The 25,801-nt window shown below is 40.1% G+C and overlaps 1 protein-coding gene across 1 annotated transcript; it reads right to left on the bottom strand.

Moving 5' to 3' along the window:
• Positions 1-4,174: 4,174 nt before the first annotated feature.
• On the bottom strand, positions 4,175-25,279 carry SURF4 (surfeit 4). The gene is made up of 6 exons (XM_072431381.1): positions 25,130-25,279; positions 17,945-18,131; positions 14,236-14,312; positions 13,297-13,340; positions 5,704-5,890; positions 4,175-5,345 (listed from the first exon to the last, which is right to left on the bottom strand). Exons 1-6 carry the CDS (start codon positions 25,175-25,177, stop codon positions 5,079-5,081), a joined length of 810 nt encoding a protein of 269 aa, XP_072287482.1. The 5' UTR covers positions 25,178-25,279; the 3' UTR covers positions 4,175-5,078.
• Positions 25,280-25,801: the final 522 nt, after the last annotated feature.

Here is a 25,801-nt window from a genome sequence, read left to right as displayed (position 1 = left end):
AACTATACATATTACACTATGTCAGTATTTGTTTAATAAAGACCAAGGCTACGTACACACATACAATGGTTCTCGTCCGATAATCGACTCAGGGCCGATATCGGACGATGATCTTGCATGTGTACAGCGCCCGCCATCCATACGACCATCCTGGCGGATCCACAGATGATGGACAACGATCGTAATGCAAGTAAAGGGGGAAAGCGTGCAGCAGGGTGCCGCTCCGTCTTCCCCCCTCCCCCTCTCCATAGAGCAGAACAGTGCTGTATGTACACATTGTGCAATCCTTAGTCCTTGGAAAGGATTCTGAAAGACCCTTTTCAACAATTATTGCGCGTGTGTATGCAGCCAGAATTGCAGAAGCAGTGTGTGAAAAACCAAATACACACTTAATACCTCCATGGGAAATAGGAGGGTAAGTAGCAGCCAGGTGTGTTATACAAGAGTACTTGATTAACTGATCATCAGCAAGGGTGACTACCTTTATAGGAGTAGAAGTTGTGGCAGGTTGCTGGCTGGGAGTGTTCAGGTGTGTTAACACAATGCCAATTGTCGAAGATTAATGTATTTCCCTCTTGAAAGAACAGACTTCTTGCTATAGGTGGAGCTTTCACAGACACATCTGTGAGAACAATCTAAGGCGGGTATTGTTCTGATTTATTAGAATAAGATGGTTTTTATACAAAGTGAAGTAGGTAGTAAAGAAAGTTAATAAAAAGTAAACAGTGATCTTTCAGGAATCCAGTCATTGATGGCCTTGAACAATGCCTGGCCCTGATATCTAGGCTCCTCTCATGCCCGTTTTTAGCCAATTTATTTTCTTTGGTCATTGGCATTGTTAGAATTGTTTCTTATTTATACTTTGGTTATTGTTACACAAAAGAAAATGAGATTTACATTTTCTTCCACAATGATGTGCGCAAATGAAGTCATACAGAAAACAATTGCTTTCTTTATTGCTGGTAAAAGTGGTTTTACAAGTCATTGAATCATGGGGTGTACTTTTTTCATACAGGGCGTCCTCACTGTGGATTCAGTTTTATTTAATAAATAATGATATGGTGGAATATGGAATAGTGGGATATGTATGTTGTTTTACACCTGAAGTTATAGTTAAATTATTTTATGAACCTACAAACTACCACATGATTTATTATAACTGATACATCAAACCTTAGAAACTCATGACTGTACATTTCTGATCTGATACATACCTAACCTCCATCTGTACAAGTCACTTTCCTACTCATAACTAATTACAAAGTACAGCTCCAAGACTTCTCTATAGTTGCCACCTTTTCTAAAATTATAATCCTAGTCCCGCTAGGCTTGTTCTTACCATCAACACATTTAAAGTAGAACTAAATCCGCACGACTTGCCTATTTGTGTCCCGGCGCAGGGAGCAGACGTCTTTCTTCTCTTCTTCCTGCTGCTGACAATCCTCAGCCATTTTCATTGGCCTTGCTGAGATGACGCAACTCCCGTGCAGGTACATGGGAGTTCATTCATCCTGGCACACGCAAGGGAAGCCGGGATTGCTGGATTTTCCTGTCAACTAAATCTGATGCTGCACGCGCATAGCTCAGCTTTGATGCCAGAAACCTGGAGCAATCAGGCAGGTAAGACACACTGTGGAAGGGCCATCACCTGTCAATTTCTACATAAATGGAAACTTAAAGGTGGAACTCAAGTTCCACTTTAAACAAGCCCTAAAACCCACCTCTCTTCACACTTGCCTACCGATCCTCCCACCTCACCTAAACATCATTAATAAACCCCCTGAGCGGTAACCCCGAGTGTGACTCGGGGTAGAAAAAAAAAATGCTAAAAGTGGTAAACCCGAGTCACACTCGCAGTAGGTAAACCTATAGAAAGTAATAGTCTTTCTCCAGTCGGCTTCCTCTGCACTTGATGAGGCACTGGGCAGTTCCCAGTGACGTCGGTGCGTGAGAACGTTCTGTTCGGGGCGGGAAATTCAAATCCATTTGTATTGCATCCAATACAAAATAACTATTGAATGCAATGGATTTAAATGTGTAAAAAGAAGTACAGTGTCTTTCATGAACATTTATTTTACAATATAATATAATAGTATGAGTAGATATATATATATATATATATATATATATATATATATATATATATATAATTCATTTAGTTTATTATTTTGACATGATTTTGCGTTTCAAACTTTTTATATTATACTGTAAAATAAATTTTCATGAAAAACACTGTACCACTTTTTGACATATAAAGCCAGACAGAAAATGAACCGCCCAGGAGGTTAAATTGTTCAGTATACTACACCACTATTTTGATGGTAAAGTCAATTGGAAGATTCCTCTTCTCCTTCCAAGTCATTGTATGTGGTATGTATGTAGGCTTCTCACCTGTGGCCTGTATTCATTGTATAGCATTGTGTAATATGTTGGCACTTTAAACGTAAAAGTTGATAATAATAATGTTGGAATTACCCCAGAAAAATATCTTGCAGACAGTTTTAATGCCATTAAATATTTGTTTCATATTACAAGCTCAATTCTCAGCTTGGTTAGTTTAGGAAACAAAAGGTACAATGATGCCCCCAGGTGGTAAAACGTAGCACTTTAGTTTTGTCATCGATCATAGAAACTTCAGTTAAATGTCTTGGAGTTCCAAGGCCCTTCAGGAACTCGGAATTACCAAGCCACAGTTCCTAATAACCAGATTTTGATTTTGATTTTTTTTGGTAGTGGAAAGAGTAAGAAGGGGTAAAACATGAGGAATATTCCCTTTCAGCATTGAAAGATTTGCTCTCCTATCTGCCCCCTCCCCCCTCACTAATAGCACAACAGGGCATCGCAAGGCAATGGTGTGAACTAGTACCATTGTAAACAATCAAAAAGCTGTGCATCTGGTTAATGTGCATTGTCAAACATATAGATTGCCAATGAGGTTCAGAAATTTCAACTTTTGTGCAAATCACATGTAAAATTCATACCAACTGCACAGAAATTGAGCCAAGCAAGATTGCAAATGAAAAGCCCAACTCTGCAATGCTGTAATATATAATACAGCAGTGGGCTTTTAACTGCATAGGTTAGGTGGCCATTACTTTTAACTTTTAAAAAGTTACTTTAACTGCCAGATAAGTTTGGGTTGAAATCCAAACACACACACACACACACACTTTTTTTTGTATTCACACTGTATTCTGATTGTGACTAATCTGGTATCAATATTAAAGGATTTCACCTCATATTCTCTTCAAGTGAGAAGGAGCATAAATATTAACAGAGAGGATGAATCCTTACATTTTTGCTAAAGTATATGCAGGGTCACACAAAACCCAGGTCACCTTGATACCGGTGTTCTACTCAGTCCCAAAACATAGGCAGCTTACCTGTTTTGCTCCTGCATTAGATGCACAGTCAATACCCATGATGCACTTGAATGTTGTGACACATAATGCACTTGCGGCAATGACAGTGAATCCATCTGCATATTAGATGGAGATCTCAAAGTATACAAGGCTTTTGAAGCTAAGCTACTGTAAGTACAGGAAGTCATATTATTACAAAATATTAAATGTATTTTTTTAATCAACTAGTTTATGAAACCTAATTCAACTTGTAAGTCAGGACAGTAAGAAATTAGGAAAAGTGGATGAATGAAGCATTCAGGTTTACACATACTAATGTAAGAAAAAGAAATGAAAGGGAAGAGACTAAAATAATGACTGCTGCTCTATCACTGACCACAGGAATCCTCCAATGATGGTGTGGTTGCACCAGTGTATCAAGGAACATGGTGTCAGGCCGGTGACTCTGTTGTCAGTGAGGAATGTGTAAATATTTGTACAGAGTTGGACAGTTTAAATCACTTGGCAGCTTCCTAAATTTTTTATACACGTATTTAGATGTTCGCCCCATTTTAAAGAAAGTTGGTTCTGTTAAACTGGTGTAGGCCATCAGTGCTAGTCCAATGGCTGATATTCTAACCCAGAGACTTTGATAGTATCAGTCATGGTACAGAAATGCAAGTGAGACACGCCAAGAGTCCAAGCTCAGAGAACCAAAGAGACATTTTTCTTCAGAAGTAGTTAGCGTAACACAGTTATACTCTGTACTATACTCCTCTCATTTGATTTTAAAACATTAAAGAAGTAGCAAGAACATAATCATAACTCCGAACCAGGGTTCATTTTTTACCGTGGCTATGACATCAAGCAGAAGCAGTGTCATAATGAGTGCAAATGCGTTCATGAACAGAGAGAAGGCAACAAATGGAATTAAAGAATTTTCCTATTAAGCCAAACCATTTATATTTTACTATAAAATAAGCCTAGAGGAAAAAATAAAACACCAAATAAACTTCTAAAAATTTCTAAGCAATTCATATTTGGCAACTGTGACTGTGGTGGAGTGGCCAAATACTTGGGAGGGGTGTTTGGCCAACTTTTCAAGGGAAAAAAGTATGTTTAGGATAAGGTACAATGTAAATTTAATGACATACTCCACAGCACAAATCTCAACTATTTGGCCAGACGCACAGCAAGATGGGAGGGATCACTCAGAGTCCAGGTGAGGGGGGAATTAACATATGTTATTGGCTTCTGATGAAGTCAAAAGTTAAGTTAATCAGAGATGCACACTCAGAAGTGTAAAGAGCAGTTACAATAAATGTTCTCATCTTAGAACTGCACAAAATGGATGCCTGTCACATAAAAGATTTTGTACGCATTTCAGAGACAGAGGCCAAGCCTAGTGATTTCTGACTCAAAATTCACATAAAAAGAATAAAAAAATAAAATAAACATCAACATTAAAGGGAAGCAGAGATCTCTCCATAAAACTTATGATACTTGATTTCACAATAATTATCTTGTAACATTTTCTAAACCATCCAGTAATGGAACCACTAAGCTAGTTCCAAGAAGCTGGTGGCGTGCACAAGCATGGTTTGTAACACAGCTGGCTGCTGGTGGCCACAATGTATGATGTATGTTGTGCCAAAGAGGTGGTGGGGGAAAGAGATGTTGGAACAGAGACTTTGCTTCCATCCAAAAAATTCTATAAGACTCCAGGCTTTCTTAACACTACCACTCCTTTTTCTTTTCGTCCATGGATACCCCACCAGGCCCCAATGCCACCACCAGCAGAAGTCCACCGATGACAGACATGGTCTGAAAGAAGTCGTATTTTAGGAAGTCATGCATGGGCTTGTAGGCAGGGATGTTCCAGAAGGCATTGAAGTAGACATTGATGGCGAAGAGCCACACCACCAGGGTCAGAGCAGCCAACTTTGTCTTGAAGCCAATGGCCACCAGTATGATCAGAGCAGTACCAACGATGTTCTGTAGGATCTGAAAGATGAAAAAGTTGGTTAAATGTCGTATGAAATGTTCATTACTAAATACAGCCAGACCATAGACCAGCTTGCTTGAAGATGCAATAAAATATTAATATCTTGTAAATAAAATTAAACCCTGAGAGCTATTTAATATGACTTTGCTGATCCTGTTTTTAAACTGCACAAGTACCGGGGCTGTCATTCTGATCTACTTTACAAGTCAGATTGTGAACAAAATGCAAACATTGAGGTCTTAAAATGTTGAACCTCTGTTATACACAAACATACACTTTAGGGTAAAGCACAGTTCAGTAATTTAGTGAACATTTTTTTTTAAAAAGTATAAGGAGGGAACAATTTACAACACTTACAGAGAAAAAGCTTGCATCGAAGTGGAGCAGAGTCATAAACATGAGGACGAGCAGCACCCGGCCCCCCAGCTGCATGTACTGCTTTGGAGAGCTCTCGCCCATAGTAGGCACACCTGCAAACATGCTTTTGCCTTCAGATCGTGACTCTGCTAGAAGGAGCAGTAACCCTCCACCTAGAGCCAAGTTCCTGGAAAAAGAAAAACCAGAGAAGATTGTCAACATTACTTACTGCTTACTATAAAACCTCCTACCCCGATATACAGGGTGTCCCAAAAGTCACTACACACATCTTTATTTCAAATTTGTTCCAGGTATCATTCAGAGAGACTTGAGGCCATCAGCATATGACAACTTAGGCTTTGCCTCAGTTCCCGACTGCAGCTCAGTGTGAGTTTGCAATGCTTTATGGCCGTCACACTCCCCCAACGCATAACACAATTTACGCTATCCATGGCAAGTTTCAGAACAGATCTGTTTATGAAAAACCATGCACTGGAAGGCCCACTACAACCACCACTGATGAAAACACTAAACTCCTGGAGCAGGCGTTCCTGCAAAGCCAGTGATGCTGCAAAACGTCAGAGAGGCTTGCGCTCAAAGGTGGCTGACGCTCATGTGGAGATATACAACTAGTCTTCAAGGCGGTTTAACGTGATGGCAAGCCTATCAAGTAAAACTGCAATGACTCCTTTGTTGATGGTAAAAATATGAATAAACTCTGTGTAGTGACTGAGTCTTTGTAGCTCCTAGAGGGCCCTGCAACACTGGCTGCTTCCACTATCTAACTTCACCGGTCATTACACCTCCCTATCGCAAGCAGATTTATGGTAAGCCAGTACTGAGCAATACATGCACACAGGCAAAATGCTAATTGCCTGATTGTCACTGGCTTTACTTTCAGTTAGAGGATTAAAACAAAGTGTATGAACTTATGACGTTATGGTAAGGATCATTAATTCATCCAATCAACTAGCATTTTTAGTCAGCAAGAACAACAACAACCCCAACACAATTCTCTAGCACAGACTTAAAGATTAGCATTACCTAACCTTCTGTTTTGTAATCCCATAATGAAAACATGCCAACTGTCACAGGCAGGTCTCCTTTAGCCAAAAACGGCAGCTAACATGAACCATTGTAATGCAAATGTACATTGAAGTAAAAATTCAATTTCAGTAATTGTGTGGGACTTTTTTTTATACTTATCTCTTTATGCTCTACAGTAACTTTTTGTTTAAGATTAAGTCAGTGCTTCAGGTTACATTGCAATTTCAAAGATTTTTTTTTTTGGTTTCAAAAAAATTTTTTTAAATAAAATTTTAAACAATTTTTTATAACAAAAACAAAACATTTTAGCATACATTGTACAAATCTTAGCTTCAGATGAAAGTACAAAAGATGGAAGCACACAAAAAATGAAAAAACATGTCATATACCCGTAACAGAACCAAGCCCAGCCCACCCTAATCCGAATAGGCAGGGAACAAGAGGGGAAGGGGGAGGATGGAAAAGTTTACGTACCCTGCAGTCAAATGCACAAAAGGATACAGCCAGAAAAGGCACATTATGAACACACTTACAGACAATTATGCTCCGAAAATTGGTTATAACAGTCCAACTTTTGGTAAAGAGTACTGTTGCCAGGGTTCCCATATAGCAGCAAACTTCTTTTGGGAGTCATTCAGAATACTGCAGAGTTTTTCATTAAGAATTGTATTGTCCACCCGTTTTGAGACTTTAGAAAAGCCTAAAGGTGCGTACACACTTCCAATTTTTATCGTTCCAATCGAACGACGAACGATCGATTGGGCAAAAAATCGTTCGTAAAAAAGTAACCAACGACGCCGACGAACGAGGAAAGTCGCTGGAAACGAACGACCGGACCGGCGGATCGGATTGGACGACGATCGTTGAACATCGTTCGTGTGTACGGTCGTTCGTTGATCGTCCATGAGCTGAGCATGCGTGATGAACGAACGTCCGTTCACTTTCCTGTCGTGCACATAGTTCCTCTATCGCTTAAACGATCGTATCTATTGTGTGTACAATATCTACGAACGATCGTGTCGTTACCTCTATGTGCAGTATCGGTGCTATACGATCGTTCATATATATCGTGCAGGAACGTTCGTCGTTCGTTTTCCGACGATAATAATTGGAAGTGTGTACGTAGCTTTAGTTTTCCAATGTTTTGCTTTGCTGCAATCAATATATATGCACACAATTGAAATTAAACCTTAGTAAAACCAGGTGGTTTACACTGCAGGAGCGCCACCCAAGGACCCTTGGAAAAAACAGCATTCAGCATTCAAAACACTTAGCCCAGAAACTAATAACCTAGGGACATGTCCACCAAATATGGGAATCTGTACCTAGCTCCTGACATCCCCTAAAAAAAAAGTTGTGATACTGTTGGGGAAATGTACTTCATTTTGGAAAGTACTACATACCACCGCATCACTTTGAAAGCGGATTTCAATATTAAGTTATTGGTGGAACAGGTTGCCATTCTCACCTAGGTGTGGAACCATTCTTCATCTGATTTTATACCACCTAAGTCCCTTTCCCAGTGCGATTTATATGTATGTACTGAGGCTCGAACAATTGCCGACAGCTTGGAGTATACTATAGATTTTAGTTTCAGGGATAGGGGGATTCTTAGCCAAATTTGTTAAAAAAAATGTAAAACTTAATCGAAAGATCGGCACGGGTCAAAGAGTTGAGCCAATGTCTTGCAGGTAGCGAAACAGTGGGTCGTGTGAATCTCCCCCCAGCTAATAACAGATAATCTCCCCAGAATGGAATAAACTGTCCCATAATTATGAGTCTGCCACCAGTTAAAAGCCTCAGGTGAGTCCAGTCCTGGTCTAAAAAGGGGGGTTGCGTTGTACTGGAAGGAGTGGTAGATGCGGAGACATGAGACCTGCAGAATACCTAATGCCATCCCATTCCTTAAAAATCTGCTGCAAATAAACACCCATAGAGGGAGGGTGTAATTTAGAGGGAAGCCAAGGGAGTACACACTATTGGAGAAACCAAAGAAGCCTCCAGAGATACCCAGGATGGGGCTTTATAGCCTGCAAATAAGGATATCAGCAGAGTTAATTGGGCTGTTTGATAATTTTTGAGAATATTACGCACCCCTAAACCGCCCCGGCATTTGTGGGCATACACAGCGTTTCAGACTATTCTGGATTTTTTGTTATTCCATAAAAAAGAAAATATCTTTCTCTGGAAAGTCTTTAGTATGTGTGAAGGGACCTGTAATGCAAGTGTCCCCAAAAAGTAAAGCAACTTCGGGAGGATTGTCATTTTGACTGAATTAATCTTGCCTATCCAAGAAATAGGTTGAGGGCTCAATTTCTCCATTAACCTTATTTCAGCAAATTAAGGAGGATAATTAACAGAAAAGGGTGTTGAGTACCTGTTGGTGAATTTATTACCCAAATATTCTAACTGGGAAGGAGCCCACTTAAAATTGAACTCTTCTTGCACAGTTTCACATAATTCGTCAGGCATCAGACTTTTGCTCATTAACTACTAGACCAGATGTTTTTGCAACCCTCTTAACTAAATACAATAAATTGGGAAGTGAAATTTTCAGTTGAGTGACAGTTAAGAGGAGGTCAACAGCAAATAAAATTACTTTATATGTGGAGCCAGCAATGGATTTACTATGAATACAGGGATGCTCCCTGATCAGACAGGCAAGAGGTTCCATTGCCAAAACAAACAGTATAGGTGATAATAGACACCCCTGCCTGGTCCCCCTAAACATGGAAAAGGGCTCTGAATAATAGGATGAATAGTGGATTTTTGCCACAGGCTTAGAATATATTGCCTGCAACCATCCCATAAATCCTTGGCAGAAACTCAACTTCACCAGAAAATAGAAAAGATACTCCCGAGGTATTGAATCAAAAGCTTTTAAATTTGTTAGGTCTAATGGCTAGAATTTGTAGCATTTTAATGAAAATATTTAGGAGTGAAATGGGCCTAAAGTTTGAGGGTCCAAGGAGTCCTTTCCAGGTTTTGGTATCATTACCCTATGAGCCACTGGGAAAGACATAGGTTGGCCTGGGTGACCTCTTAGAAAGGTAAACACATCCACCAACTTGGGGGCTAGAATTTCTGAAAACCTTTAATAGTATAACGTTGAGAACACATCTGGTCCAGGAGAGTTTGAAGGTTTCAATGTTTTAATCGCCAATGAAAACCTCTTCCAGTCTAATCTCGGCTTCCATTGACCCCCCCAGGGCCTCATGTATTACCGGTAGGGATAGGCCCGCAAACAACTTGTCGGCCTTCTCAGAATTGAAACCCCCCCCACCTGACCATATACCTTAGATAGTACCTTAGTAAACATAGAACAAATAGTTTTAGGATTAGCTGTAATTTGACCATTGGGCTTTCTCAGTTTTATAGGATCCCTGAGACTCTGGAGGATTGTACCTTAGCAAGCAAAGGACCAGGCTTGTTTGCCCTAGCGTAGTAATTCTTTTTTAGACCAACAAATTTGTTTTTCAACTTGCTAGTCTAACAAATTATTTAATTCAGTTCGCACTCGATGGATTTCCCTATACAGATGGCTAGATGGGTCAGTTTTCAGTTTACTGTCTAATTGTTAATGTACTGCGGTCAATTCCGCAATTTTCTGGTTTCCAGTTCATGTTTCTCTATAACAGAGAAAAGATGGGTACAAAAAATGCAGTTGATGGGAGTTAGGGGCATAATAGATTATGGTAAGATCCACATCAAAAAGCTTTCCCTGAAGTAGTAAGTAGTGACCAATAGGGTCAGCCAATTGAAGATCACCACAGAAAGGAACAGAGCAGTAAAAAGCAATTAATACCCTTCTCTTCATTTCTGTAAAACATGCCTGATAAATTTGAGCGTAAGATTTATAAACATATTTAGGCTTAGAGGAAACCGAAAAACACATTTCCTGCAAGCTCAAAACAGGAGCTCCCAGAGAGGAGTAATATTTAAACACTTTCCTCCTTTTGGTGGGGGAATTCAATCCCTGGACATTGTGAGATAGAACCAAGAAATTATTATTAGCCATTGACAATGAGAAAAGTAAAGCTATTGAGACTGGTCAGTACCCATATTAACTGACTTGCAACTTTAGAGATACCTCTAGGGCCTGTAGGACTCATACAAAAAAGAAAAAAAAAAAAAAACAGGACCATAAACACAAAACGAGACAAACAAAAAAAGAAAAAAAAACAGGAAATACACAAACAAGACCCATGAGGCCCAAAGCATCATAGGTATATGTAAATTTGCCTAGACAGATTTTAGTTTTGTACATAGACAGGATTGAGCTTGGGAGACACCGGACACCCCCGAGTGTGTAAGGCTCAGCTACAATGGAAAATAAGGCAGCACCAACATAAGAGCATTTCAATTAATTAACCATTATTGCCTCTTAGGCAGCAGAAAACAACATACATCCATTATCTCAACTTATAACAGCAAACTGTAATACAACCCAGCAGAGCAATAAAAAGATACAAAACTACTGCTGGGTCCACATCAGTCCTCAGGTCTCGCAGAATTATTAGGCAAGCAAGACGGTCCTAAAATTAAAGAGCGTCCATTTTTGAAAACTTTATCGGAGATGGGGGAAAGGCGTGGAGACTGTTGAGGAGCAGACAGTGACTTGATAGGAGAAACAGCTCTTGAGCTTCATCAGGGGTAGAGATGGACTAAGATCGGTTGGGGTATGTGAATTGGAGTTTAAAAGGAAAGCCCCACCTGTACCGGATATCCAGTCGTGGTTGGACATGAAGAAAAGGCTTTCCTCTTTTGGATCGTCTGCGGTGCTAAATCCACAAAATTTGTTAAGGATAAAATTGAAAAACAAGGTCCCTCTTGTCCCAAGACGCTTTTAAAATAGCTTCTTTAGTTTTGTTAAAAAGTAGGTTTGAGAAAGATATCCCTAGAATGCCCATCCAATCTCTTAAAGCCTAAAGCTACGTACACACTTCCAATTATTATCGTTGGAAAACGAACGACGAACGATCCTGCACGATATCTACGAACGATCGTATAGCACCGATCCTGCACATAGAGATAACGACACGATCGTTCGTAGATATTGTACACACAATAGATACGATCGTTTGAGCGATAGAGAAACTATGTGCACGACAGGAAAGTGAACAAACGTTCGTTCATTACGCATGCTCAGCCCATGGACGATCAACGAACGACCGTACACACGAACGATGTTCAACGATCGTCGTCCAATCCGATCCGCCGGTCCGGTCGTTCGTTTCCAACGACTTTCCTCGTTCGTCGGCGTCGTTGGTTACTTTTTTACGAACGATTTTTTGCCCAATCGATCGTTCGTTTTGAACGATAAAAATTGGAAGTGTGTACGCACCTTAGGGCAGGGGGGATCCAGTCCATTTCCAGACTTTCAGACGGGTAATCTAGAATTAATTCCTGGAATAAGACAAGCATAAAGCCAGGTAGGTCAACAATTGACTCCGGGATCCCCCTTATCCTGAGATTAGCAAATTATATTCTAAATCCTCTATGCTAAGCATTGCTGCTTGCATATCTTTCTGGAGCATGTTGAGAGCCTGTTCATGGGAATCAATCACTGTGATGGCATTGTCCATTTTTTGCTCCAGGGTGTGAATTCTAGTGCCCAAATCCCTAATCTCTCTAGTAAGGGTAACTGATAACTTGCCTGTGGCCTGGGAGAGCTGCTGCAGCAATTGTTTAAATCGCTCCAACGATTCTGAATCTCTGCAAACCGGGCCAGGCTGTGTATTAGGAACTGAAAGGAGTGAGCCATCACTTAAGATTTCATCTGTGGTGTCTGGGTGCAGAGGAGAGGCTGGTGTAATGCTGGACACTGGACGTGCGTCCACCCTCTTGGAATCTCGCCGAGAGGACGAGGCAGGCGCGGGATCCTTCTTTTGAGAGCAGACCGTGTTGGTTTTCCTGCGCATTCTGTCGGCGCCAGTATGTAGGGTGAGCAAAAAGACCTGCTCAAAGTTGCTGGCTAAAGTTGTGGCACACTCGGAAGATGCGGAGCCTGATCACAATGCAACCATCTTAGATCGCGGCTCGTGTGCGCCCCTGCAATGTCAAAGATTTTTTTTTCAGACCTTACACTCCCCTCCAGAATGATTGGTCAGAAAACCCATCCCAATCCATAGTACAGAAGAGCCAGTGTATGTCCTGGTCAGAGGTCACAGATTTGGAAAGAGGTATCCATACAGCTCAAATATCAGGAAAATTAAATCTATCATTGTGTGGATTTATTTTTGAAATCCAGCTAATTTAAAAGAACACCTCCAACATTTATAATTATTTATTCTGCCACTATCATTTTTATTGGAAGCTAGTATTTTCAACTAGTGCAATAAATAATGTCTTATTATTGAGAAGTCTATGATAAATTAAATCAGCCATGCAGTGGGTGAGCCTGCTCTGTAAAAAAAGATAAAGCCCCGCGCAAGTCTGATTAGTGGAAAAAATTTAACTTTCTTTAGGTAGTTATGTCACAAAATGCAAAGACGAAGCAGGAAAAAATATTTCTGTATTTGAAATATTCACAAATTTTGAACTTACCTCATTAGGAACTTCAGGTCCCAGAGGATACTGTATGCAATAGTCTGAAATAAAGATACAAATAATAGAATAGAAAGATGAATATATCACTCAGAGCAGCACAAAATGCCTACATAGCTTCCACCATTTGCTTGTCAAGGAACACAAACTCAGATCATCTCCTTCATCTAATAAACAATACTCTCCATAGAGGAGTTTGCTTTGTCACAGTAGTTATGTTGGAGAGCAGGACCTTATTACAGTAAAATCGAACAGGAACTCATGTATTTCATAAGGGGACAATTATGACTATTCTCAAAGCCACAAATATAACAAAGATTTTTTTGTCACACAAGGCAGCTTTATATGCTTCAAGACCCTTGTCGATGCTGATGACAGAAATCTGTTTGGTACAGTGTTTCTCAACCAGGATTCTTCCAGAGGTTGCTAAGGGGTTCCTTAAGCAATGATCAGTTTGTTTGTGACTCCCAGGTCAGTTATATAGACAGCAATCATTCTTCTATCTGAAATGAGGTGATATTCTATCCACTAGCCAGCAACGTAGGAGTCAATCTTCCCACTGACCTCCAAAGTACTGAAAGTTGTGGATATATTAAATATGGAAAAAGGGTTCCCTAAAAACATGAAAGCTTTTTCCAAGGGTTTTTCCCATGGTGAAAAGAAACACTGATCTAGGCATTTGTCACTGTGCAAGCCAGTGAAGTCTGGATGTAAGCCTCACAATGTTTTTAATGAAAGCAATCTTGGATTTTTTGCACACCTTATATATAGACTAAAGAGAGTGGAAGGTAAGTCAGCCCCTGCATCTACTCTGGTTCATTTAGATGTGACAGCTGTCAGAAGAGCCTCTAGAAAGAAACTGCTTTTGCACAAACAAAACCAAAAAGTTACAATATAGGATAATTGTGATACTGAATAAATAGGATGCAATATCATTACCTGCATAGCTATTATTCCAAACAAGCCGAAGCAGGCATACTGTACGAAGTTCCGACTAAGGACCAAGATGCAACCACCTGCAATCAATACAAGATCATCAAGAGTAGAAATATCCCTCACGCCAATAATCCATTGCATATTTGATTCTAAAACCAACCTATCAAATGTTGTAGGGCCAAAAAGTGAACCCATTGTGTGTTTAGTATGTACTGCCTCAACAGTCACCTGGAAGTAATTTTTAAACCAGTTTGATACATCCTAACTAGATAGCAGCATGCCCACATTTCACATGTCACTAGTGGCTTTATCAATCAAGCCCATTCTGCCTCTTTACAATAGCTACATGCAGACACTAGATGACCAGTAACATTAGAAATAAATGAGTGCTGTAGGACATTGCTGTTCACTCTCCAGCTGTCAGTGGTTCAAGTGATCCTGTTGAATCACTAATGAACATTAGGGGTCGAGTGTACAAAAGTTAGACTTTACCCCAGGACTATCTTGAACATTCAATTTTGGGTAACAAAAAAATAGTGGGTAACAAAGAAACTTTAGTTTAAACAATTTTAGGTGTCTTGAGGTAAGTAAGTCATCTAAAGGCTGCAGAATTTTTTTTACAACTAGCTGATTACCCAGCCTTGCCCGGGTATTTATTTATTGCAATCCTATATTATACAGGAAAAGGAATCAAATAAAGCTATAGTGTTAAGCAAAAGGCACACTGTCATTGAGCAATACATACATCCAAATATAGTTCTGACATATAGCACAGCGCTGTACAAAGATGACTGATCCACTTACATGAGTCTGAGTCATATTCATAGCAAGTTTGTTTGAAATGTCTCCATGAGTTTTCGAGGGATGGTGGAACATACACATATATCTAGTTTTTTAAATATAGATGAGAAAAGGCTGATTGCTATTATTATATTTGATCCTTTTTTCGTGTCAAAGCAAAGCAAATGAGATTACAAGAATGTTTTATTGCTAATTGTGAATGAGGCATGGGCTGTTTAGTAGAGCAGTTTTTTCCTGTTTCATTCTTGACAAAATAATGGCAACTACCTTTTGTGGCCTGCATCTGAGAATGCTAGTTGCCTAGTTGTGTTTGACTAGTATATCCAAGTCACAATAAGGACACAGAGAACGAGTGTCAGAAAGTGACACAATGCCTTCTTTCTAAACTCAGTTGGGGTCAGTGAAACAGAAAGAGTGAAAGCTAAAGCATAAACACAATAGGCAGGCAATAGCAGCCTATAAAATTCTTTTTCAACTGATCTCTTTAAGAACAATATGGTTTACTAGGTTAACTCATTTATAAAAACAATCACAACTCCAATTTTGGAAGTACAAAGGACATATGTAAATAGGCACCAAAGCCTAGAAAAAAACTTAGGTACACTTTAAAGCAGACCTAAACTTAAACTTTTTCGTAAACAACCTTTTTTTTTTTTTTTTTTTTTTTTTTTTTAAAAAAAAAAAAATTTTTTTAAGTGCAACACCTCCTCTTTAGGTGCAAGTACCCCCCCTTCCTTTTTTGATCGCCCTGGCGCAAACCTACATCATGCCTCCCGGGAGGCTCTTAGCTGCTCCAGAAAGAGCCCTTCATTTAAATGCACAGTAAGATCGGCAATCTTCCCCAACCCCCCCGCCATCTACGTCACCTGATCTCACGCCTGCGCACTGCGAGATTGGGTGATGTAGGAAGAAGAACCCGGAATAAGAGAGAAGATATCAGCGCCCGGTGCTTCCCCTACGCCGGGGGTGTCAAACTCAAATACACAAAGGGCAAAAATTAAAAACTTAGACAAAGTGGCAGGACAACCTTGAAATTTATTGAAAAATTGAGGAAATTTTTCTTTCCCATTAGATATCCACCATTTTCATATGGAAACAAAGAGGTTTGGCTTCATATTCAATCTAAGCTTATAATAGAGAAAGAGGCAGAAAAATTGTTGAGTTAAATTTCAATGGTAACCTTTTTGCACAGGCTAACAATAATAATAACAATATTCTTCTATGAAATTCCAACCATTTAAGTCATGTCTTGGAGTAGCAAGGAAAAGCACAGCTGAGGGGGGAGTGCTAAATCTTATGGGCGGCCCACCGCTGAAACTCCCTCATTGAAATAGCACTGCTACTAAAATTCCCGGCATTATTTGCGTCTTTAATACAGTCCAATGCGGGGCCACGCATAGGCAGAGAGGCCGCTGGTCTATAGACGCGAGTGATGCCAGAATTTGTAGTAGCCATTCATATTTAGGATTCCTTTGTGGGCCAAAAAAAAAGGATGTTGGAGTTTGACAACCCTGCCCTACGTCATGCCGAAGAAGGATACCGAGGCGACGCGGGATCCAAATGAAGAAATCTCCTGACAGATCTGCGGGATTAAAGGTGTATTTTTTTTGTTTTGATTTTAGTTCAGCTTTAACTTTGTGCTTGTTCACAACAAAAAGTATGAGATGAAGATGCATTAACACATGACTAAGAATCATTGGGTTTTTGAGACTGTGTTTAAAAGACCGACCCAATATTTGTACACAGTACAAAAAAAAAAAACAAATGTATAGCCTAACATGTAGGTACAGTAACAGATTAAAATGATTTTTGTTATAGGTAGAGCAAGGTAAGAAGCAAGGTAAAAAATCCTCTGAATGTTTTGCATGCTCCTAAATGTGATCCCCTGCCATCCCCTAGATGTGATCCCCTGTCATACAGTTAGGTCCATAAATATTTGAACAAAAACAACTTTTTCCTAATTTTGGTTCTGTACATTACCTCAATAAATTTTAAATGAAACAACTCAGATGCAGTTGAACTGCAAAATGTTTTTTTTTTTTTCACAATCACTTCATTTCAGGGGCTCAAAAGTAATTGGACAATTGACTCAAATTAACTCATGAGGGGGGGGGGTGCTTGTATGTGAAAGATTTTGCTGTGAACAGACAACATGCGGTCAAAGGAGCTCTCCATGCAGGTGAAACAAGCCATCCTTAAACTGCAAAAACAGAAAAAACCCATCCAAGAAATTGACCCAGGAGTTTATTAAAGCAAAGAAGTGGAATATTCTTGAATGGCCAAGTCAGTCACCTGATCTGAACCCAATTGAGCATGCTTTTCCCTTATTGAAGACTAAACTTTGGACAGAAAGGCCCACAAACAAACTGAAAGCCGCTGCAGTAAAGGCCTGGCAGAGCATTAAAAGGAGGAAACCCAGCATCTGGTGATGTCCATGAGTTCAAGACTACAGACTGTCATTGCCAGCAAAGGGTTTTCAACCAAGTATAAGAAATGACATTTTAGTTTCAGTTTTTTAATTTGTCCAATTACTTTTGAGCCCCTGAAATAAAGTGATTGTGTTAAAAAACAGCTTTAGTTCCTCACATTTTTATGCAATCTTTTTGTTCAACCCACTGAATTAAAGCTGAAAGTCTGCAGTTCAACTGAATCTGAGTTGTTTCATTTAAAATTAATTGTGGTAATGTACAGAACCAAAATTAGAAAAAAAAGTTGTCTGTCCAAATATTTATGGACTTAACTGTAATTACCATCTGTGTTTCTGTCCACCTTTTCATGTGACCACCTCTTGTTCCCAAGTGTGCATACCCATCTGTCACTATGTCCTATAAAGGGAGAACCTCCTTCCCAAGATGGAAATCTGCATCCATTTTTTGAGTTTGGATAACGCTGTAGAAAATGAGAGACTTACCCAGTTGCCCTAGCAAGTTTACAAGAACAAAAATGGAGGCCAGAAAATAGCCACAGCTCCACGTGGCTTCAATGTAATCTCTCTGTTCGCTCCACTGAAACCACATGCGGATGCCATCTTCCAAAAATGTGCTGATCAGGCACAGACGTGCAACGTGCGGCAAATACTGTTTCGTAACCCGTAAGAACTGTAGACAAAAGGCAAAAGACAGAGGATAAATTAGATTAATTAGGAATAGTTTAGTGAGCCTTATGATGCAATCTAAAAAACAGCCACCTCTCTTGTGCAGGTGGCAGTTGTCACACACTCTAAAAAGGAACCTGTCATGTGCAGTGTTCTTCCCAGCCCCTAATAGCCGGGCACATTTCAGTAACCACTCGGCTTTAAAATGCTTTCTCCCTATGTCTGTTTGACATACATGCAAATAAAAATGTTCGCCATCATGCAGTCAGGCCCCTAACCTTTCTTGATTGGTTCCTACATAAGCTGAAATGCGGGTCAGCATAATGTGACATAGCTGGTGGGCAGACACAAAGTTCAAAGGGCAAAAAGCACCAAACTACTACTTTCTTATATTAAGTCAAGGTTTTACCGAGCTGTATTTAGTGATTGGAGTCTTCCATACATCGCTTAACAATGGTTACCCAAACAGGGCTCACACTTTCAAAAGCGGTTACACTGACAAACTTTTAGGGCAATTCAGTCAAATAAAGTGGAAGGAGGACTTTATATGTAACTTCTGTTAGCTATTTGTGCATTACAGTTTCATCTGGTATTCAGGAATATTATATCCTTAATAATATTGTTATTAATAATATTATTAATAAACAGGATCTTTATAGCGCCAACATATTACGCAGCGCTGTACATTAAATAGGGGTTGCAAATGACAAACGAATACAGACAGTGACACAGGAGGAGAGGACCCTGCCCCACTATTAGAGCTTCCTGGAACAGTGCCTTCAAACATTCAATCAAGAGGTATGGAGTTTGGAGAAGTGACCCAGGAAGCTCCAGTGGAAGCAACAGCGAGCACAAAAGTCAGGAAGGGAAAGTACGACAGCCTTTTCATTTAAATCAGTGTTTGCACATAAGCGGACTGAACACAGGGAATTCCTAGGGAACTGCATTAGGTTACTAAATGTGTAAAGAAGCCTAAGGGAGAATGCTATAAAGCTTCCTTACCACTTTACTATACTAAATGTCACTGGAGGTAGAAGTTCATTTAAACAAATCCACGTCCAATATTACAAATGAAACCTAGGAGTTTTCACAGATGACCGCTAAGTGTTCATCCCCTACACCTGAAATCATTTTGTAGACTTCACAGAAGTCTGCCGAGAGCTTGAGTTGCATTACATGCAGCTTGCTTAGAGGAAAATTTGATCCACCTTTTGCTTCATCTTTGGTAGGAAAGATACTGGACACCTTAGGATGTAAAAAACAAACATAATGCAACAAGCTTTTTATTGCAGTCTCAAGGACATTCAGCAGCTGTTAAATGTACCAAAAATGCAAATCCACTATTACAGCTACATCAACTGTGGGAAGCAAGACAACAAAATTATATTTAAAGATTCACAGGGAAAAATTAAGACAAGAAACTTTTATTCTTTTTTGTCAGTCAGTGTTCCCCTGATGATTAGGACAGCTGCATCTAAATAAATGCCTTCTAGTGAGGTAATTCCAGAATACCTAAACCAAAAACTGTTGCTGGGACAATCTACATGTTCTGTAGGTTATCGATTATCTTGCTAAATTCTAAATGCTTGAACTAGACATGAGCATGCACAAAGCCTAAGGATTAGTTTTTTTCAGCCAGACTAATTTATATTATGAAACACAATCAATAATAATAATAAAACAGGGCCTGAACTTGTGAATGAGTACACCCCCAGTGTTCCAAACAAGAATGACAGCAGGAATTCCTAATTACAACACAAACTATCATCTTCAAGGCCTCTCTGCTGCTATTTTCATCAGCAGAGTGTGTTGTGCACTTGGTGTATAGAACCGAGCACACACACATGCAGCACACTAATACTTAGCACTCCAGAGGATACTGAATAACTAACCGCTGCAGCCTGCAAGAAAGAAATGAAGGCGTTAAAGTTTTCAGGTCAAAAACTGTAACAAAAATAGTGCACAATGCATAACAAGAGCAGCTTATTTTCATTTGCAAGTCTGAACCACACTAAATCCTTTTGTATAGCATTTGATAACAAAGCCATATAACTTATTTAACTGACTCCAAATTATTTATCTAGCTTTGGACAGACTGTGCTTTAATTTTCATTCATTTATTTTGTCTGAATATAGATCTGTTTGCCCCCCGCATGCTAAAATTCATTTACCTTCGACTGGCTTAATTTTTACTTACCTCCTGTTGTGTCTTTGTTGGGATGTGAAGGAAGGTTTCCCCCTTTAGGGCGGTTTTGTGTGTACAGTTCACATACTTTTAAATTATGAACTTTTAAAAAGGGACCTACCCCTGTTTGGCACAACATAACATGCGTTGGATGTTGTACACAGAACATTTATCCTTATTGAAAGCTTTCCCTCTGCTTCAGTTTTGTGACTTTAATCAGTATAGACATTTCTGTCCATGGCGCATTTAGGAGATTCCTCTTACTACTCCAGGGATAAAAGCTCAAAAAGGTGAGGAAAATTCTCATTTGATCACTTGTTACTCAAACATATGTTCTCATTAGATCTTGTTCTAGTGACATCAAATAATAGATATTCCATTACTTTCAAGATCACCTGGACTCAGCAGGACAAATATGGAGAGTGAACCACTCTACAGGTGACAGACAGCAAAAGTAACCCCTGACAGAGGTTCTAACCCATGGCTTCTCCATCAAAGTTAAAATAATCTTCTTTTATTCCCTTTTTTTACCCAATAGAGGACAAACATTAAACAATTACATTAACTGGTTTTTGCTTAAAAGCAAGAAAGAACAGCTATTATGTGCTCATAAAGACACAGTGAGTCAGTCCGTTTCCAGGAAACCGTGGTAGAGAACATCTGCCATAGTAAGCAAAGATAAAAAATAAATATTTAGTGATAAGGTAATTAACCCCCACACAGCCACTGAAAATCTCAGTCTTTGATAAATGGAAAGAACACAGACAGCGTACAGATGTAGAACTACATGTACCAGCACAGCTCACAATGCCAAGACATCTCAAAATCCTGGGAGAATCTCAAGCAAAAGTGCTGCAAAACCAGGATTCACCACTAAAGATGAAAAGATTCCTTCACATTATTCAAAAATCTGATATGATGAACTGAATGTGTGTACACAAGTTGGCCTTTGCATTCAAACATACCCAATAAAGGTATCAAATTGGCCATGTCTACCACAATTGGATTTGCTTGCTTGCTGGGTAATAAACACCCAGCCCAAAAGTACACTAAATATGCTTCATGCAATCCTGTGTTGGCCAAAGCTTCCAGTTGTATTCTCATTGACACTTCATTCAGAAATAGACAACCAAAGAGTCAGCCTGTTGTAAGCTTCAAGTGGTGATGTGGAGCTTACACAGGGCAGAGGACTTCCCACCAAGGGACAACACCATGGGGAGTTCATATTCAAATGTAACAGCATTTTTTCTTATGTACAGGATGGCTAAAAAGCAAAGTGAGATCATTCAGTTAATAAAAAAAAAAACAATATAAAACATGTTTTCCAAAGACAGACTACAGAATGCAAAGTCTGTAATGAATGCACCACGATGTGCAATATTCAGCAAAATGATAATCCCGTTTAGGATTCAGTCTAAACATACAATTACACTGCCTGTTTTTTAGACACAGCCAGCCGCATTAATTACACGTGTGTATAGATGGATAGATTTGGAACATTTACATGTGTCTAAAAATGTACAAGCATAATATATATGTATATATGGGTATAGGTGGATAGATATGACTTACATACACATCTATATCAGTGTTCTCCCCAGCCCCTTTTAGACAGGCACACCACCCAGAACTTTTCAGCAGCCACCCGGCTGTTTTTGGGTGATTACTGATGAGTTGGGTCACAATACAGGGGCTGCCACCTGCCTACAATTTCCTCCCACCCAGCTTACAAAAAATTTCTGGATTGAGCACTGTATATAGATGAATAGGAATAATGTATATACACGTGTACAGGTGGATAGACATGAAATAAAGGCATGTGTATAAATTGATTGGTAGGATATATATACACGTGTATAGGTGAATAGATATGGGGTATACACATGCATGTATAGATGAATAGGCATACATACAACTATGTGTGGATGGAGAGTTATAGCATACACGCGTCTATAGATGGACAGGCATGGCGTGTATGCAAGTTTTTCCCAACTTGTATTCATTAGTTTGAAGGATTTATGGAATAAAACAAATAAGTTAACAGTCTACTAAGCGCCTTCCATTGCCTAGCTGTCATGCTAAGTTCTGATATCAATGGTTTCAGCAGGATCAGCATGACCACCAAGCAACAACCAATTTTCACTGAGCATTTGTCAGTCCTGCCAGGATGGGGGTTCCCATACCTTCTGCCATGGTAAATATTCAGGAAAACAGATGAACCCTGTAATAGATTCAGTAGTCTTTTCCTTTTTCTCTTCCTTCAGGGAAGCAAAACACAACATTCACATCTAATCAACATACTTACGATGGAACAAAAACCCGATTACTAGCAGAAATAACTGTGCCAGCTAACGGTGCCCAGTCAGTTACCAGCTGAAGTTATGTTCCAATAGCCTCCAGCCAGAGGTTCCTTTACCCTGGTCTTTTCCAAAACCAAATCTATAGGAACTACCCCATCTTCCAAAATATCAGGCTCCACATATTTGTTACAAGTAAGCAACAATATATCAAATTTATAAAAGGCGCCAAGAGGGTTCCAATTTATTGCATGCATGTGCAGGATTTAAGGGATAGCTTAAAGTTCATTTAAGGAACCAAAGGCTTCCAATTAACCTTCTGAGTGGTAACCCCAAATGTGGCTCAGGGTAAAAAAAAAAACAGCTGATAGTGGTAACCCTGTACCACACTCGTAGCTAAAAAATAATAAAAAAAAAAAAGACTTACTTGGTCCCACCGCCGTCCTCCCGTGTCCTGCCTGTCCAATCCCATCCTCAACCGTGTCCTCTGATCTGTCCCTCGGCGAGTGCTCTGAGGTTCCCCTGGAGTTCCTGGTGACGTCGGTGTGTGCGAGGGAGTGTTGCGGGAATTTTAAATTATTTTTTATTGGATTCAATACAAAATAACTGTACTGAATCCAATACAAAGTAATCATTATAATATATATAAATATATATATATGCGCCATTGTACAGTTATATTACAGGTTTCAGTATTTTTTATTTATTTATGAGTTGATTTGGAATGTTTATCTGCATAAATATGGATATTATATCACCTGATCAATGCATATATATATATTCCATAAATGGTTCATGCACAAATGATAGCTAGTCATTCAAACTGTTTAATTCTATAAATATCTTTAAACAATCTTGAGGTGCAACATATGCACCCTTGTTTTAACAGATTTTTGTGTTTTTTTATTTAAAGTTTTTTTTTAAATTCTGGATCCGTAGTACATACAAATGGGGGAATGGCAGAGGACACCACTGCAACAGGCACTGGCAAGTTAGAAGTACTCCACCCAAAGAGAAAACATTTTATGCCATCACAAAGTGGCAAAGCTTCTTCAATGTGCAGAAAAGATCAGGGTATATAACAATGAAAGAGTCTATGGGATGTATGTATAATGCAGAGAATCTGATATTCACCATATATTCTCTGCAGTAGAATCTTTCTGATCTCTATGTTTTTAATGGCAGTGAATAGTTTTCCACCATTCATGTGTGCCCACTACAATCTCAAGCAGTCATTCATATATGTGACCTATAGTATACCCAGGTATAAGTATTTAGTTCTTCGTCACTCCTTGGTTTGTCAACACACAATGTAAAAGTGTCATTAGTTTGGCCTTTTGGAGCACTGTAATGACAGGGTAAAGACAGGCACAATAAAGTCCATAATACCAAATTGGCATCACCAAGTTAGGCCCCACACTGCCAAGACACAGGCGATAGGATGCAGATGGGCACTTGGCAGAGGAGGGCTGGGTACAGGCAGGTGCAATGCTACCAAGGTTGACATGAGTGCATTTGTTTGGTAATTTGCCAATCTCAAGGAATCTTTGTACAGTGGATCAGGCTCATCAACGAGGAATCATACAATACAATGATTCCAACCAATCAGGTCTTTCCACATACATCAGACAAATCTCCCCACACATATTTACACCAATTTGGAATTTACTAAGATATGCCCAAATTTGCCAATTTCTATACCAATTGGTGGATAATAATAATAATAATAATAATAATAATAATAAAAGAGAACCACAGAAAGCAAATGAGAGCTTATGGCCCTGATGGTGTACAGCCATGTCTGGGGAACAATGAGACCTGGGAATTCAAAACAGGAAAACTTATCAGTTTCAGAACAGACACCAAGGGCCACATTTATTTGTGCAGGTACTGCGGTCTGGGCATAATTTTATATGTACATCTAGGGCCCAGGCAATGGACTGGGGGGGGGGCAGGTACAGATTAAATCTATCGGATGTACAGTATGCTGCAGAATCTCAGCATGCAGATTTTATGTATGAAGTTACAATAGACTGGGGGCCTGGTGTACAGAATATTTGTGTGAATGCCCAGGGAATGCACTAAGGGGCCAGGAAATGGACCCCTATGTACAGATTATATGTCAGGGCCCAGGGAAAGGTCTGAGGAGCCCAGTGCACAGACTACAGATGTAAGGGGCTCTGGGAATAGACTGGGGGCAGGGTACACACTACAGACGTGGGGCCCTACGTACAGATTATAGTTATGAGGGCCCAGCGAAAGTCCTAGTAGTAGGCTGAGGCAATGGATTTTGCAGACTCTGATACACAGACGTGGCGCATATAAAAGGCATGTGCCCGGGACCCCTGCAAATATCCCCGTCTATGGAATGCTGCCTGGGGCCCCAGCGGTGGAAGGAAAAGCCTCCACGCCAGATCTATCAGCGCTACCGAGGGTATAAGGGGCGGGGGTCCGGCAGAAGCCAATCACAAATATTGGGGTGTGCTGGGAATATTGGGGCTCCGGTCCCGTCCATCTCACCTGGTCAGCGAAGTCCTCAGCAGCACCCATCATGTCGTTTTGTCCCATGATGAGAGATGAGTGACGGCCCAGCCCCGCCCCCTCCGACACAGAGACCTGCTCCACTGCCTGCCACGTATCAGACCCACCGGGGGCGAGGCCTAGGAGGAGAATGGGTGGAGCGGGATTAAGAGTGGCGGGACCAGGAAGAGAAGGCATTTGAAGGATTAAACGTGTGTAGGAAGCGGAGGGCGGTGCTAGGGTTAGTGGAGGGCGGTGCTAGGGTTAGGGGAGGGGGGGTTCATTGTTAGGGGCGTGGCTATTATACTGTGTAAAGGAGAAGGGTGCAGGCAGCGAGGGCAGGGGGGTATATACTGAGGGTGGGGGCTGTATATTAGGGAGGAGGGGTATACATTGGGGGGGGGGGGGGGGGACACTGATGGTTGAGAGTATTTACTGTATATACTGGGGGCATATACTGAAGGTATAGGGTATATACTATATAGGGGAGAAGGGGGGATACACAGAGGGGGTATATACTTTATATGGAAGGGGGCATATACTGAAGGTATAGGGTATATACTGTATATAGGAGAGGAGGGGGAATACACAGAGGGGGTATATACTTAATATAGAGGGGGGCATATACTGAAGGTATGGGGTACACACTGTATATAGGAGAGGAGGGGGAAT

Source organism: Pyxicephalus adspersus, chromosome Z (genome assembly GCF_032062135.1).
Source record: "Pyxicephalus adspersus chromosome Z, UCB_Pads_2.0, whole genome shotgun sequence".
Lineage (NCBI taxonomy): Eukaryota > Metazoa > Chordata > Amphibia > Anura > Pyxicephalidae > Pyxicephalus > Pyxicephalus adspersus.
This window is presented reverse-complemented; position numbering and strand designations above follow the sequence as displayed.

Excerpts from the sequence above, each read along its gene's own strand:
- SURF4 (XM_072431381.1), bottom strand. The coding sequence starts at position 25,177 with ATGGGACAAAACGACATGATGGGTGCTGCTGAGGACTTCGCTGACCAG. Across the intron at positions 14,313-17,944 it reads AAACTTGCTAGGGCAACTGG|GTGGTTGCATCTTGGTCCTT; the intron begins GTAAGTCTCTCA and ends TATTGATTGCAG. Across the intron at positions 13,341-14,235 it reads TTGGAATAATAGCTATGCAG|ACTATTGCATACAGTATCCT; the intron begins GTAATGATATTG and ends TCTTTATTTCAG.